This window comes from Nelusetta ayraudi, unplaced genomic scaffold (genome assembly GCF_046127955.1).
Source record: "Nelusetta ayraudi isolate G7.1 ecotype Tasmania unplaced genomic scaffold, CSIRO-AGI_Nayr_v1 ptg000022l, whole genome shotgun sequence".
NCBI classification, from domain to species: domain Eukaryota; kingdom Metazoa; phylum Chordata; class Actinopteri; order Tetraodontiformes; family Monacanthidae; genus Nelusetta; species Nelusetta ayraudi.
In genome coordinates, this window is record NW_027466072.1 from 997,664 (window position 1) to 1,014,122 (window position 16,459).

General features: G+C 45.7%; 1 protein-coding gene across 3 annotated transcripts in view; it reads left to right on the plus strand.

Annotated features, from left to right (window-relative positions):
• LOC142889337 (phosphatidylinositol-binding clathrin assembly protein) overlaps positions 1-16,459 on the plus strand; it is a 64,762-nt gene that overhangs the window by 28,572 nt on the left and 19,731 nt on the right. For all 3 annotated transcript variants that reach the window (XM_076028004.1, XM_076028002.1, XM_076028003.1), the window contains exons 3-12: positions 741-816; positions 1,042-1,144; positions 1,819-1,912; positions 2,649-2,760; positions 4,369-4,475; positions 7,026-7,067; positions 10,022-10,107; positions 11,123-11,246; positions 14,487-14,620; positions 15,942-16,042. In XM_076028004.1, the coding sequence (XP_075884119.1) occupies positions 741-816; positions 1,042-1,144; positions 1,819-1,912; positions 2,649-2,760; positions 4,369-4,475; positions 7,026-7,067; positions 10,022-10,107; positions 11,123-11,246; positions 14,487-14,620; positions 15,942-16,042 (979 nt within the window). The remainder of the gene's footprint in view (positions 1-740; positions 817-1,041; positions 1,145-1,818; positions 1,913-2,648; positions 2,761-4,368; positions 4,476-7,025; positions 7,068-10,021; positions 10,108-11,122; positions 11,247-14,486; positions 14,621-15,941; positions 16,043-16,459) is intronic.

Below are 16,459 nucleotides of genomic sequence, written 5' to 3' on the forward strand. Positions count from 1 at the left end.
TTGAACCTGAACAGAGGAGAAGTGGATGATTTTAACCGTTTTATAAACAAAAAATAGTGCCTGGTTATTTTCACTGGCAAATTAGTTTGCCAGTCTCCTGCAGTCAGAAACTAAATGCTGCGTTACAGATGACCTCTCATCACGCTACAGGAAAGCAAATGGGAATAAGAGCAGACAAGTTCCAGTTCTAACTAGCTCTCAATCTTCACTTGGCATTGAAACTGCCAGACAGATTAACGCTCGGAGCCGTGGCTGTGAGCTGCATTTTGATAGCGACGTAACTTTATGTCAGTGATGCATGATGTCGTTCTCTGTCATTAGCTGGCAGCCAACGAGCTCAAGTTATCACTATGTGTCAGGAGGTAGTCACATATGTGATATATTGATCCATTTAGATTTTTTTTTAAATGGGGGGGGAGGGGGGGATGCAATTTTAGCTAAATTCTAGAAATAGAGACATTCTTCTGTCTGCCACATTTCACCACTGCGCTGACTTCATGTGGATGGCATGGATGCACTTTAAAGGTAAAGGCATTTGTCTCTCAAATACTATGTGGTTCGAGGTTCTAGTTCTCGTCCTACCGTCCACTTTTGGTGAACTGCTCGATGACCGTCTGTGGTTACAGCACCGTCGTCTTACATTGTCGTCCTACACCTTGTAACCCTGGGTGTGTGATATGTGTCAACCTTGCCCTCATGGTTAAACGTGATCTTTTTGTGTTGTTTCTGATTGATTGCAGCGATTGATCCAGTATCTGGCCTCAAGAAATACTCTTTTCAACTTGCACAACTTCCTCGATAAAGGAGCACTGCAAGGTAAAACACACAAACCCTCAACCTCTGTAGTCCAGTCAAAGTAACAGCATAGTTTTAACTCGGCAACTATTACGCGTGTAATGTCAACGTTTCAAATGCAAGTTACCCTTTTTCTTTTTTTATGCATCTTCTTCCAATAGCAGTGATGAGAAGGTGGTGTCACGGTTTCACACAACGCATCAGGAACATCCAGAACCCTTTTGTGTGACTTGATTTCTCTTCCAGGTTATGACATGTCAACCTTCATCAGGCGATACAGTCGTTATCTCAACGAGAAGGCCATGTCCTACAGGCTGGTGGCTGTGGATTTCACAAAGATGAAACGCGGGTAGGGAACACACACACACACACACACACACACACACACACACACACACACACACACACACACACAGGGGCCTATTTTACCCGAGAGGTTTAACAAACCCTGAGTTTAAGCATAAACTCTTGAGTTTACACTATTGGGTTTTAAACTCTGATTTTCCAGTTGCTTCACAGGGGTTTTAAGTACGACAGAGGATTAGGGCCACAAGAAGAGAATTTTTGTTTTCTTTTTTTTTCCAAGTTTACAATTTGAGAATAAAGTTGAAATTTTGGGAAGTAGCTTCCTTAAGAATAAATAAATAAATAAATAAAAGGCAGAAACAGCATCAAAGTAGAAGGTCGTGTGTCAGTGCGTTTTGTTGACACTGAAATGCTTTTGTCATGCTGATTCCGCAGAGCAGATTAAACCATTCATACCATTATGCATTTGTTAAAATGTCTTTTCAGTCACCATTTGTTGCAAACCTTTTAGCTCAAGTGGCCATTATGGAGAGTGTGTATGCAAAACACAACTCCCGCCCCCCCGCCCCCCCCTCCTTCATATTGCTTGCCAGCCTTCCTCGTCTCCTCATTTCTATTTCTCTACATGCGCATTTGCATACAATTTTTTTTCTTCTTCCTGTAGAAGGCTGCCGCCACAATTATTTGCATTTGCGTGTGTGTCTCCCCTTCCGACAGGATTGACGGCGTAATGCGCACCATGAACACAGAGAAGCTGATTAAGACGCTGCCCATCATTCAGAACCAGCTGGATGCCCTGCTGGATTTCCAGGTACGCGGCGGCGCGCGGCGTTGTGCTGTGTGTTGCACAGTGGCGCATCAACATTCCGCCTGAGCCGCGGCTCCGCTTCTAATGTCAATGGGAATGAGGCGGCCGTTTGCAGCGTTGGAGGCTTCAACTGCATTGTGCAAATATAAGAACAGATTGTAACAGCAGATTTTTGAGGGCGTGCGTGCGTGCGTGCGTGCGTGCGTGCGTGCGTGCGTGCGTGCGTGTGTGTGTGTGTTCGTGTGTGTGTGTGTGTGCGTGCATGCGTGCGTGCAGACAGGAGACGGGGAGCGGGTGGGGACGAGTGGAAATTGGTAGGTGCCTTGTGGTTTGTGCCAGAGAGCTTCAAAGAGTGATAAAAATGGATGGTGAAGATCCTCATTGGAATGCGCGTGTGTGTGTGTGTGTGTGTGTGTGTGTGTGTGTGTGTGTGTGTGTGTGTGTGTGTGTGTGTGTGTGTGTGTGTGATTCTGGCTCTAAGCGAGAGTGTGTGATGTTTTTCCTCGCCTAAACTAAATTGACAGCGGCTCTGTGTGTGGTGAGGTGCCAGCGTTTGGGTGGGAGGACGTTTATGCGGATATCTGAAATACGACGTTTAGGTTTTTTCCTCCCTTTCTTTTTTTTAAAAAAAAAGCTTGGAACAGGCAGGACTTCTCTTCTCTTCTCTTCTCTTCTCTCCCCCCCCCCTTCCCAGACTGGTCTAACTCTTTCCGCCTCCTCTCGCCCTTCATCTCTTCAGGCCAACCCTAATGAGCTGACCAACGGCGTGATCAACTCAGCCTTCATGCTGCTTTTCAAAGACTCCATCAGGCTGTTTGCTGCCTACAATGAGGGCGTCATCAACCTACTGGGTAACACACGCGCAGACTCATGGTTGCTGCTGTGCCGCCTGTTTAGTGCTGCTGACCCTGTGTGTTGTCGGTGCGGCCAGAATCTGACTGACTGATGCCAGTGGATGAGGCCAGGGGGCGCTGGTGATGCGGCAGGCAAAGCTCTGACACTTTGCTGCCAGTTTGTGTGTCATCCTCGGGTTTGTAGATGGTGACTAGCAGTTGGAGAGCAGATGGTTTAAAACTCATTTTGCTGATCCCTCTGTTTAGGTCTTACATCAAACTCATATTTTTTTATTTTTTTTTATTGTTATTATAATGATCATTATGAAAAGCAGCCTTGGGCTGCTGCTATTTAGATCTCCAGGAAACAGCAAATGTGACACTTGCATAAAGTAAAGAAACTAGTAACTAGGTAAATTCATGTGATAATTCAAATATTAGCACAATGTTATTCACAGAACACCAGGACTGAGAAGGTGATCGTCATTGTCAGGTAGATTATATTTAGATTATAAGTAGTTGAATTTTGCGTATTTTCAGAACAGAGGGTTGGTCGTCACCTTCTTTTCTGAATGGATCTGAAATTCTGACTGAACAAAGATGGCATTGACGTGGTGACACTCAACGTGTTAATCGCGATGATTTTAAATACAAGGCATAACTGATGTAGCTCATTTTTAACCGCAAGCTTTTTGTCCTTTCCATTCACCCGTAGTCGAGGCCTCAAGCCGCCGCGCTGTGTTTCGACTCTCGATGCGTTTCCATCAGCCCTAGAATGGCACTGAACCTAAATATGGCAATAAAACCTGGTGATGGAAACGGCTCAACTTGGGAAAAACCTCTCCAATATGGCTTAGAGGTTTGAACGCTCTCGTGAGGTGGTTTTCCCAGACGTATCCATACAGAGGAATATCGCAACAGTGTCATGGAAAGACTTTTCCTGCAAATCGCAATTGTACTTGAAACATCACTTTTATTTTGCGAAAAACTGTCGTGCAAACGCAGCTACCACTAGCTGTGTTTGTTTTTTTGTTTTTTTTCCAATTCACGCCGCGCCGATGGTTTAAGCAGCCACCTACGCTCGTGGTCCTCAGCAGGCGGCCCGCCAGCCGCCACTCGCGGCCGCAGCTCACACAAACACTTCACTGGAACCCCCCGGGAAGCCAAACACTGGCCGGGGACTTGTTGACGTGCCAGTGATACACAGACATACACAGTCCTAGTAAGCTGCTGCAAGTGCACATTTTTAACTTTTGTTGCTTGCTTTTGGTTTTTTGGAACAGATGCTGCTTGATTCAGCCTAGGACAGAAATGCCGTTTTCCTTCTTCCCTGCGGTTCTTTGTGTTTATATTTAAAAAGAAAAATGTTCTCAACAGCCTCCCGACTCTTGTTTTGAAATCCTTTCTTTGGGTTCATTTCTTTCCCAGTGAGACACTCTGCTATGAATTGCTTTACATAAATGTAGACGTAAAAAGCAAAAAGAATGAATTTTAAAGATGCATTTAATTGCAGTGAATTCTGGAAAGTTGGACAATAATCTTGATTAAAAAAAAAAAATGTACCATTTGTCAGCCCGATGTAAATACACTACATGTAAATAACAAGCCTTCCTTCTGTCTCTGCAGAGAAATACTTTGACATGAAGAAGAACCAATGCAAAGATGCCTTGGATATCTACAAGAAATTTCTTTACAGGATGACGAAGCTGTCCGAGTTCCTCAAAGTGGCCGAGGTATATTCTGAAACACAGTGAGGCTGCGCAACACCAGCACACCTCCACACACACACACACACACACACACACACACACACACACACACACACACACACACAGCAGGAACCAGATCATATATTCTCCCGGCTTCCCTGCTGATTTGTACCTTTTGGCAAATTGACATTTTCCTTGTGCGCGTTTTTCAAAGCTGTGCACATGATCCCTAGAGTTCAGCTCACACATGTACAGTGTGTTCCTTTGACGCTCCACAGCAGCACATATGTGCTTTCACAGTTTGTGCAGAGCCCAGTATTCTCCTTGCATTTACTGCCTTTGCTTTCAAGACATTTTGCACACACACACACACACACACACACACACACACACACTGACCTAAAATAACCTTAAGATGAAGGATGTGGTTAGCCGGTCTGTTAGGTCCCTCTCCCTCTGTTCTCCACACTCGTCCATCTAATCCTCTCTCTTCTCGCTCTCCTCCCTCCCGTCCTGACTAAGATGGATACTCAGTGGCTCTCCGTCGCACAGTGCCCACAGATCATACATTTTTTTTGGGGGGGGGATTTCAGCCCTATGCTTTTCTCTTCCTCCTTTATCTCAGCAGACTCTGAAACGGTGAGAATCAGCAGCTGTAATATACAGGTGCTACCCAGAACATTAGAATATCCTGAAAAGGTTGTAGTATTTCTGCAGTTCAACTTAAAAGGTGAATTTGACATATTATATAAAGGAATAATATGCAAATCAATATATTTCAAGTTTTTATTTCTTTGGGTTTTGCTGATCAGGTCTTGCAGCTTAAAAAAAAAACTAAAATTTTATAATAATTTTCTGAGTTTGTGGGTTTGTGGTTTTAATAAGCTGAAAATCTTCATCAGCAAAGTTACAACAAGGAACTACTTGAGATGTCAATTTGCGTGTAATGGCTCAATAACATTTGTTGCTTTCACCTTTTATGTTAGATTGCCAAAATAAACCAACTTTTACTTGATATTCTAAGTTTTCGGGTAGAACCTGTGTATGTGCTGCACTTGTGGAGAGCCCCATGCAATTAGGTTTCCAAACTCAGTCTTATGCAACATTATATTTGATTTAGGAGAGACAGTTTATTTTAAAGCGTAGTAACTTCCAGCAGTTTTTCCTCTAATAGGTTATACTTTGGAGGAACAGCATTTATTGATGAAAATTAAAAATGTTAAAAATTGCTTCTTATGCCGAATAAAACAAATGGATTAATAATCTCTGAGCCATTTTTATAACAATGTTCCCTTCTTGGCACAGTGTTGCCGGTCTGCCAGCAGCGTAGACCAGTACTGAATCTGGACTTCCATGAACTGATACCACTTCTTCTGACCACTGAAGAGCCACATTTTATGTCAGACATTTTGTGTCTGACATAATGTCTGAATGCATTGTTTCTCAGCACTGCATTCTGGTGCCACCACAGAACATTTCTCAGAAACATTTTCAGGCAGATTCACAATGACCTGAACCTTTAATAATCAGTGTTTTTCAACCTTTTTTGAGCCACGGCACATTTTTTTTATCTTGAAAAAAAAAATCCCATGACTCACCACTAATCAAAAATATTAGAAAATGGCACGGCTTTTTTAGCTGAATAATGACAATGTAGTCTCGTAATTTATTTACGCTCAGTCAGTGTGGAACCTGGGCCTGTTTAGATGCACAGAGAGCTGATTCATTCTGGGAGGAATTGAAGGAGGAAAACAGGCTCACATAAATTTCAAAGCACAGTCACTTCACAATGGAAAGTTATTATTTTTTTTTTAGACCAATTAAATGAAAACTGGGTAATTTTTCACAGCGTACCTGACATTATCTCACGGTACACTAGTGTACTGAGGCACAGTGGTTGAAAAACACTGCATCAATTAGACAAAACAACTTTGGTGTGGTTTGAAACATGGTAAACACACAGGTCATAGGTCAAACGGCTGCTGTGTATTGGCTACACACGCTTTTATTTTGATGATCGGCCACAAAGTATCAATGCAAACGGTGGCTTTTTGCGACACGGCGCAACGCTGTGTGATAGTGAAACATTATGAGTAAACCGTCTTAAAAGAGAATTCATTCCAAATCTGCTTCACCTAACAAATGTAATATCCACTGTAGCGTCCAGACGAGGCAAACTAAGGTTACGGTGATGACGGTCGTTTCAAAAATGTTCCTGTTCCTGTCCCTGCAATGGTCTTTGTCATCTGTCAGAGTTGGAGGTTGTGTTGTGTCACCGTGACGTCTCCGCACACCAGTCACGCATCACGGCCGCTCGCCCTCATTGGTCACACATACTTATCATTGTCCACTCATCATGTCACCCACTGTGCAGATTGCTCTGGCAATCGACATGTCTGATACTTTTGCTTGTTTGTTTCTGTTGTTTCTGTTGACTTTGCCACTGCATGAAGTAATGATTCCCCTGTTTTTTTTCTCATTTTTCCATTTGATCCCACCTCTTCTTTATTTTTCTTATTTTTCTTATTCTTATTTTTTTGTTTTTGTTTTTGTTTTGTTTGTTTTTGACCACAGCAAGTTGGAATAGATCAGGGTGACATCCCAGATCTCTCACAGGTCAGTGTACATCTCACCTTCCACGTCCTCTTCTTTCTTCTCCAGACTGCCACCCATCTTCTCGCTTCACTTTCCTCTCACCCGGAGCTTCTCTCCTCCTTTGTGTGGCTTTATTGCCTTCTCTCTGCTTCCTTACACCTTCTTTTCTTCTTTTTTTCACCCCAGAATAAACCCATGTTCGCCCCCTATGCCAGCTTCTCTTCTCATTCTGTCCTTTTCAACCACGACCTTCTCATTTTGGTTTCGAACAACTGCCTCCTCTAACCCCATCTGACTGCAGGCGGCTTCCCTCTGGTTTGATTGATTTCCTGCTTTGTCTCACACTCTTAAAGCCGCGTCGTTCTATGCATTCAGCTCCAGACCGAGGTGTGATGCGGCCTGTTTCAACTTCGGCCCCTGTCTGTGACCGTGAACAATAATGGCAGACCTTCGTTAGTAAAATAAATCTAAATCCAACACGAATAGGCAGCATGACGAGGAAGTGGAAGTGGGTGCAGCCTGAAGGATCAGCAGCAGTTTGAACCACAGTGTTTTCCAAACACCTGTTTTTTTTTAAATATATTTATCTAAATGATGTCCTAAAGTGTAGCTTCCTTGATTTATTTTGTGCATTCAGAGTTTATGAATGATAGATTACGCCAGGCTCATCCTAACACACAAGTTATCGTATATTGCGTGACGTTATTGGTGTGAATACGCAGTCAATAAACACAACGAGCGTGCTGGGTGAAGTTCACTCACAGTGTGTGTGTGGATTTACCATGTGGCTGCTGCTGAAGTCGGAACAAGTGCACACACACACACACACACACACACACACACACACACACACACACACACACACACACACGACTCCTGCTGTTGTTAAACACGCACTCTCTCTTTTCCTCCGGGCTGTCGCAGAAAACTAAAGGATCATACATTGTAGGTGGTGGGTTTACGTTACTGCACTGCATCCCCCTCCCCTCACACCACCCCCCCCCCCCTCCTCCCTCCACCCAACATCACTTATGCTCATTGCTGTAAAGGCGGCGCCCACCCTCATCACCTCACAGCCGTCTTTCTCTCGGAGGCAATTTGACTGCGGTGTGTGTGTGTGTGTGTGTGTGTGTGTGTGTGTGTGTGTGTGTGTGTGTGTGTGTGTGTGTGTGTGTGTGTGTGTGTGTGTGTGTGTGTGTGTTGGCCTGAGGTGTAGCGCTTGTCTCTCTTTCTCTTTCTCTCGCTCTCTCTCTCACACACACACATACACACACAGACCCACACACACACATGCACGCACACGCGCGCAGGCAGCCCTGGCTTGACAAGCAAAGGGCCATGAAACCTCATGAATAGAAAATGAGGCCTCGCCCCTCCGCCCCTCCGCCTTCATCTGCATGAGAGAATCCGTGTGCCGGGTGTCGGCTCGCTCATTCCAGTTCCACCCTCCTCCTCAGATGTTGTTTATTTCTTATTTGTCATGCACAACATCATCGCCGCATCGGCATGCGCGCGACAGGTGCCTTAACGCCGGATAACCTGAGCGCTTCCCGTTTGATCACCGTAATGAATGAATAAATAATGAAAGGGAAAACGCCGGAGGAGAGAATGGAGGGATTCTCTTCTGTCTCTCGCTCGTGCTTCCCTCAGCTCGTCCAAGCGCCGCCAGACTAGAGAGGCGAGGTGTTGGCCTCTGTGAAGTGAAAGGCCCCCCGGTCACAACGTGAGAAGGTGCTTTGGCAGAGGAGTGTGAGTCAGAGTTTGAATTGACTCGGCACACGCGAGATCCCCCCCTTTCTCGCCGCTCAGGCTGTCTGACGGTTAAAGATGATGTCTCCTTCTTGCTGGAGTCGCAGCTTTGCTGTTGGGCTGGTGTTTTTTTTTTTTTATAACATAACTGCCCAACGTTGGCAAGAGGTTTGCTGTCTCGTCAGCTGTAAAAGTTCCCCGAGAAGCCAAAAACCCTGCGCTGATGTGTCTCCCTGTGTTTGCCTGCACGCCTGCGAGAAGCCACTCTGCAGGGCAGACGCACACTGGCAGGACATATTTTCTCGCTGGAAGAATTTTTCTCCCCTCAGCTAAAAAAAAAAAAAAAAAAAAAAGGCTCAACTCTTTCAGTGTTTTCTCTCTCTCTTCGCCTACGTGTTAAGTCGTAGGCTGAGACAGCGTGATCACAGCGCAGAGCAGCTTCTCTCTCTTCTCCCTTTCTGTCTTTCCCAATGATGTGTTCCCCCCTGCCCCCCTTCCAGCATTAATGAGGTGCCTAACGAGCAGCAAAGCCAACAATTGGTGCTCAGCTCGACTCTGCAGCTTTTCTGTAGTAGCGTAGCGAGAATTCCCCCGGCAACCTGCTCGCCGGCTCGGCCTGCAGAAGCCGCGTGCTTAAAAATTTAACCCTGCCTTTGCTTCACGGCGCGTTGCATCCAGAAGATTCCTGGCCTGCGCTCATTTTTGGAGTGGTAATTATAGGAAGCTGTCAAACATGTGCTTTCGCCGAACATATTTGTTTGGACTAGAACATGACCTCAGTGTGCAGAGACGGCGGAAGATGAGGGAAAACGACAAGGCGAAACATAGCTGAGATAAATAAATTAAAGGAAAAGCTGAAATTATTCCGTCTGCCCACGAGGTGAGGAGAAGTGTTGCAACCCTTCAACCTTTCCCATCGCTCCTTTTCTGTTTATTCAGCCTCCCTCTTTTGTTCTCCCCCTCCTCCTTTGAGTCTGCTGTTAACAGTGTGCAAGTTTGCTGCATGTTGCCATGACTATTTTTAGAGCCTGATGCACCGTTACCTTCCTGTGAGACCCACTGACTATGGGTGCTGTGATTTTTTTTGTGTGTGTATGTGAGGGGAAAGTCGTTCTCTTTAATATTTAGAAGTAAAAAAAAAAAAAAAAAAAAAAAAAGAGAGTGAAAGTGGTTCTACTTTTTCCCCTCACCTCTGCTTCCTCTCTAACACTTTCTTGTTTTGCAAGGCCCCAAGCAGCCTCCTGGAGGCTCTGGAGCAGCACCTGGCTTCCCTGGAGGGCAAGAAAACCAAGGAGCTCAGCGCAGACACCAGGTAGACGCCTCGACATTTCAGCTGGCAACACTGTCCCCTAAAATCGTGTCCTTGCACACCGGGCAACAGGCCAAGCGATGGGAATTAAATGGCGCGAAAATGCGATGGAAAATTTGCTTTCACGCCGAAGGAGAAACAATGGAGTCGACCACATCCTCAAGTGATGATGTCCTGGTGATGGTTGAATAAAAAAAGAAAAGGTTGAATTAAAAAAAGCTCTTGAGAGAGGAGATGGCTGAGTTCAACACCACCATCCAGGAGCTCAAATTTGACCCAGTGAAATTTGGCCACTACTTTAGAATGTCCATGGGACAGTTTGAAGGACAGCTGCGTCAACTGGCTCCATGTTTGCAGAGGGAGAGGGCTGTGTCTCAATTCAGGGTCTGCATGCTTTGAAGGAAGCGTTCTCCCAAGGACCCGGCCAAGAAGGACCAACCCAAACCCCGCCTCCCCAGTAACCACACGGGACGGTCTAGCCTTCTGTGTATTTCCTGGAATTTCAGCTGACTTCCCAGGGTCCCATGATGCTTTGCAGCATCACGCAAAGCATCCTGGGATACAGAAGGAGGATAGCAGCGGTGCAGCCTTGGAATCGGCTAAAAGTAGGGCGCATTTTCGAGGGCGCATTTTGAGCGTCCTTTGGACTTTTGGGAATTGGGACGAGCCTTTGCGCAGTGCTATGACGCAACTACCTTTCAAATGCAGCCTTCGAAGGATGCAGACCCTGAATTGAGACACAGGCCAGATGATAAACCAGAACCATAGTTCTGATGAATAAACGTGGACCAGGACTGATGCAGTCAGGAGAGTTTTGATGCAACATCATTGACATGCCAACATCATTCTGATTGGTCAGAGCCTTTCGCCTTTGGTCTCCGCAAAATATGACACAAGAGCGAGGAAACAACAGCTGCTTTTTTGCTCCGTGGAAATATGAAAGCAAATTCGCTCCTGGTGTAGAAGGACCTTAAGAGTCAAAATAAGAGATGCTTGAATGTGTTTTTGCGTCGCGCAGGGCATCCACTCTGTCCAGCGCCGTCTCCTCTCTCTCCTCCACTGGGATGTCCTTCAGTCGCATGGATGAGAAGGAGAAGCAGCAGGCGCTGGAGGAGGAGCAGGCCAGGCTGCAGGCTCTCAAGGTAAGGAGATTCTTTTTGGTAAGTCGCCTCTGAATCATCAGGTCATTCCAAGTGCTGTCGCTAAGGGGAAACACCAGCAGGTCTCCTCGTTAGCGCTGCCCTCTCTCCTCCTGCTGAACCTCCTGAAGTGGAGGCGACCTCAGCTGCTGCCAACCAGAAGTCTTGATTCTATAAGCAGGATTTCTGGGTGTCACAAACAGAGCGTAAAACAGCAGCAGCTGGATTATTTTCTGTTATTATCGTGTTATTATCGTGTTATTACAGTGTTGACAGTCTTGACTGGTCTGGATCATAAATCCCCAGTCCGTCACCGAGACAAGACCCAGGAAAATTGCCTCCGAGTCCGAGACGAAACCGAGACCCTTAAGAAGTGGTCTGGAGACCAAGACCAATCTCCACTACAACATTAGCAACGCTGGATGCTAATAGATTTCGTGTATTCGTTTTCAGGGATTCGCAACACTAGGCTCAGAACATGACGCATAATTGATAATTTGGAACATGCTTTTTGAGCTCTGCCTTGATTTAACGCCACTGGAGACTTGGAGCAACAAAATACTGCAGACACACACCCAGACATTTTTTTGCCACGGCTTATAAAAATGTGCGCAGCTAAGCTTTCACGTAAAATAAAATAAAATATAAAAAAGAGGCAGGAAGCAGTGCGGGAGAGATGGAGAGAGAGAGGCCGCAGTGGCTTCCAAGCTTTCGTTTGTGCGCCGTCAAGGAATCTGAGACGAAGAAGACAGCTCTTTTGCCCCGAATCCAACACACACCCCAGCAGAACTGCACGGCATGGCCGAGGGGACACATAAAACACCATGCAACACTCGAGCCCTGACAGATGGCACAAAGTGCAGACGCAAAGCTGCCTCGTTTAAACGACGAGGACGTCAGGCGGCGCTGCCGTTTTAAATCAGACTTTATTGTTGCCCAGGACTACTTAGAGATTGGCCCGGCAACTTTTCTCAGCTCCAGTTGAGGATGAAGGGCCAAGAGTCTCGGTGGAGAGCTGGCAAACACACAGGTCAAGTGCGAAATGCGTTGGCTGTGTGTGCTGAGTTGGAGTTCATACCTGTCCATTTTTTTGTTGCTATTAAACTTTTTATTTGAGAAAACGTCTGTCATTGCGCGCCCTACTTTGGACTTTAGCACTGTAGCTGCGTTTCCATGAATTGTGCAAAACCTAAATATGGCAACTGGTGATGGAAACAGCTGAACTTGAAAAACTTTTTTTCAGTTGTGTCCATACAGAAGTGTATCGCAAGTGTCATGGAAAGACATTTTTCACATTTCCACGTCAGCGGACGTGACATACGGGGTCACGTGACCAGTTCACTGACCAGTGGAAATGGCGCGTTATGATTGGACGGAGGAGGAGACGGAATTTTTTTTTTTACATGTAATCAAAGAGAAAAATATAACAACCATTCTGGACAGCAAACAACATGGAAATGCTGATTTATGGCAAACTGTTTTGTACCTCCGTCCTCCTCACAGTGGGGTCTCGTGGGACGAGATTATACCAGAATGACGCTTTACGTGCTTCACACCATTCAATGGAAACACCTACAAATCGCAATTGCACTTTGTCGAAATTTCACAAATATATTGCTTTTATTTTCCGGAAAAACTGCCATAGAAACGTAGCTTTTGTTCACTTGGTGCCCTTGCCTGCCCTGCTCGTGCCAAGGTCCACTGATTACCTCTGGGTGGGTTTTTAGTGGGCGGGTGGGAGGGAGGGATGATGGAGGGAGCGAGGCCATCACGCAGGAAGAAGCAAATTGAGGGAGGCGGGATGGGCAGCGGGTCGTCCAAACAGCTCCAGCCCAGCTGTCTGCACACTCTGGTGTCCATATGGCCCAGCACATCATAACCCAAACACTTACACACTCAGCTACCGTCCAGCTGGGGCCTCGGACCAAATAATAACAGCAGTTCCCATTTGTTCCCGGCTACGCTGGCGGAATACGAATGAGGAGGGACCTGCCAAACCCGGCCTGGTGGAGGGAGGTTCTGTTTATTAACCGGCTCAAAGTCCAAATTCCTTTAAAGGTGGGAGAGGTTGTGTAAATGAACGCTAATGTGCAAATCAAACAGACACTGCGAGAGGAGGAGGCGCTCCTGTTCCGGCTACAGCGATCCATCTTAGACCGTGACGTGTTTGTTGTGTGTCGTGTTGTACAGGTTATTGCATTCCTTGTCAGCCAAATGCTTCACGTTGTCAGTCTTCCTTTCCTTCTTTCTTTCCTTCTTTCTTTCCTTCCTTCTACATGTTGCACACACCTGGCGTGATCTCTGGGGAGATGTTAGGATGTGGTAGCGGCAGGAGTAATGGGGCCCAGAGGAGAACATTGGCACTTGGAATGAACAGCTGAGAGATGAGCAATAGAGTGGCAATAATACTGGAAATCAATCAAGCAGTAAAATTGAGTGAAGTCATTTACCAGATTACATGAGTCCACTGCAGGCAAGGTGACAGTTAAACAAACAAACAAACAAACAAAGGTCACCTGGTTCAGAGTGAAAAGAGATGATCCAGAAGTTGAGTCTTTAAATACATCCAATGATTAAATTAACTTTTTGTCTTTTTCAAACCAGCAACATACAGTAGTTGAAAAATGTTTTTGGACACCCTTAAAATTTAGCTTAATCCAAATTGTTGTCACTGAAATTTTCCAGATTCAAAATAAGCAAACTAGATTGTTGCGGCTCTCGTCTTCTGGATGTGGTGCAAAGGGACAGAGTCATCTTGCTGAAACATTGCAGGTGCAGTACGAGGGTTCATGTTCCACTATAATAAACTTTCTTAGCGCGATACAGTACATCTCAAATGTCTAAAGTGTCCAAACCCCCCCCCGACCCCCCCACTGTGTGTTGCACTGCACGGTTGATCTCAGGGGTGAAGGTGACCCAGTAAATTCCAGTTTTGCTGTGTTATCCAGATGGATTTGAGAGTTGTGCTTCAGTCAGTGGCATCCATCCACATCTCTGTGTTGCTATTTACTGGTACAGTCGCATCTGGCTCCCAGTGGCACTAGAACCAGTTTTCTAATTTCATTTTGATTGAAACAATCCTCAGCAGGGACCCCACTCCTGGCAGCTCAGTTGTAGGAGGACCTGGCCCGATCCCGCTGCAGGTTTCAACGCTGACTCGGACGCCACTGTTGAAGCAGCTGTTGAACTTTTGCCTTCCTGATCCTGATCCCCTCCTCCTTCTGGTGTTCTCCCGCCTTTCAGGACCAGCGTCTGAAGGAGATGGGCATGCAAACTCCTCCCTCGGCCTCCCCGAGCAGCCACTCGATAGGCAGCGCCAACAACAACCACATCACACAGACCCCAGAGTTGTTCACCTCTTCGCTGTCTACCAACAGGTACACACACGGGAAAAGTCGCTCTTCACCCCAAAGCTTGAATGGTTACACTAGCAGTCAAAAGTTCGGTTGGACACACCCACCTGTTTCTTCTTTATCTTGACTACTTTCTACACTGTAGATACACACTGAAGACATCAAATATATGACCAAGATATGAGGGTTAATGTGGCAAAAGAAAAGAAAAGTTAAAAACCTAAATACTTCATATTTTCTATGAAGGGTGGCCATTCTAGATCATCTAAAATATAAAACTTTTTTCTTTAATACATATTCCACATGTGTTCATTCAGAGTTGTGATGCCTTGAGCGACAATCTGCAATGTAAATAGTGGTGAAAATGAATGAAAACCCATGAAATCTGAAGTATTTGTCCAAACCTTTGACTGCTATTTTTTTAAATCTTTTTTTTTCACTGAGTTGTGTCAAACGCTGTTGTTTTGCAATGGCAGCTGTTCAAAGCAAAGCCAAAAGCCTTTTCTTCCTGAAGCCTCTCTCCGTGCAGACCGCACAATAGCAAACAGACTCCCCAAAGTAGGACAATGTCCCAATTCTGATTATTTTGTTGATGGCTGTGACCAAACTGACTGGTTTTACACAAAGATCCATGTCGAGCAGTGTGCAGTAGAATGCTCAGTGTTTTTTTCTACAGCCATGGGGCTGCATAAATGGAATAAACAGCACAGGCTAATATTGATGAGCTTGGGATCAGAAATGAGTCCATGGTGCAGCACAGAAATGTCACGCCCAGCAAACTGTAATTGACTATTCATGGTATTTGAGTCCCTAATAAGGCGAATACGCCACGACTTGTATTGTCTATAAAGTTACATAAAAAAAAAAAAAATGCCAAAGATTAAAGTCAGATGTGCTTTTTTTTTTTTTCATTGCTGCACTGACGGCAAATGTGTTTGAAACGCTCGAGTCTTTTAAATTCCTTTGAACGCTCCTTAATTTCACCGTTAATTTGCTCAACAAGGCAACGGGTTGTTTGACGGCGCTCGAGCCGTAGCAGAGCCGCCGACTGATTGTATTTATTGTTGAGAAGCGGCGCAGGAATATCTTGTCAAGGTGCGCGCACCGTCGATTTACGACCTCCCACTGCTTTACTGCCCGGCGGAGGTTTTCACAGCCCTTCAGAGAGGGACAACTCTTCTTTATCTCAGGCTGAATTTAGCTGTTTCCATGAGCCGTATTAACTATTAATGCTCCCGCTCATCTGCCCCCCCCCCCCCCCCCCTGTGTTTTGTTTTTTTCCACCGCTCTCCCCTTCTCTACCACTCTTCCACCCCCCCCTCCCTCCCCCCTTTTTGCTCCCCAGCGTGCCCAATCTGAACAGTGACCTGTTTGATCTCCAGCCGGCCTTCATCCCCGCTGTGCAGAGCACTCCTTCAATCTCCACCGCCAACAGTGCCTGGGGAGGTACAGAGCTCGCACACCTGCATTCATACATGCACTCTATCTGTACAAGGGCAGCAGGGATGCGCATGAAGCGCTGCACACCACTCGCCGTCTCTCCAGTCACATTCATCATCGTCATTATGACTCTTTTTGTTCTGTTTAGTCATCATAAAGCCCAGCTTAGCAAGCAGGATCAGTGAGGTTGCGAGTCCGAAATCTCACTAAACCGTCCTTCTCATCTTCAATCTAAAATCTTTTCAGCTGGTTTTAACACGGCTTCACCAATTAGCTTCTGACTGTTGCACGAGTCCCTTAAAAATCCACATTGCAAGACCACAAAGAAGTGCCGGAATCAGGCCGTTGGCGGGGAGGCTGCAGTAGGGGGCAATTTTATCACAACTGTATGGAGTTTTACATTGAAATAAAGGGGCAAAAATT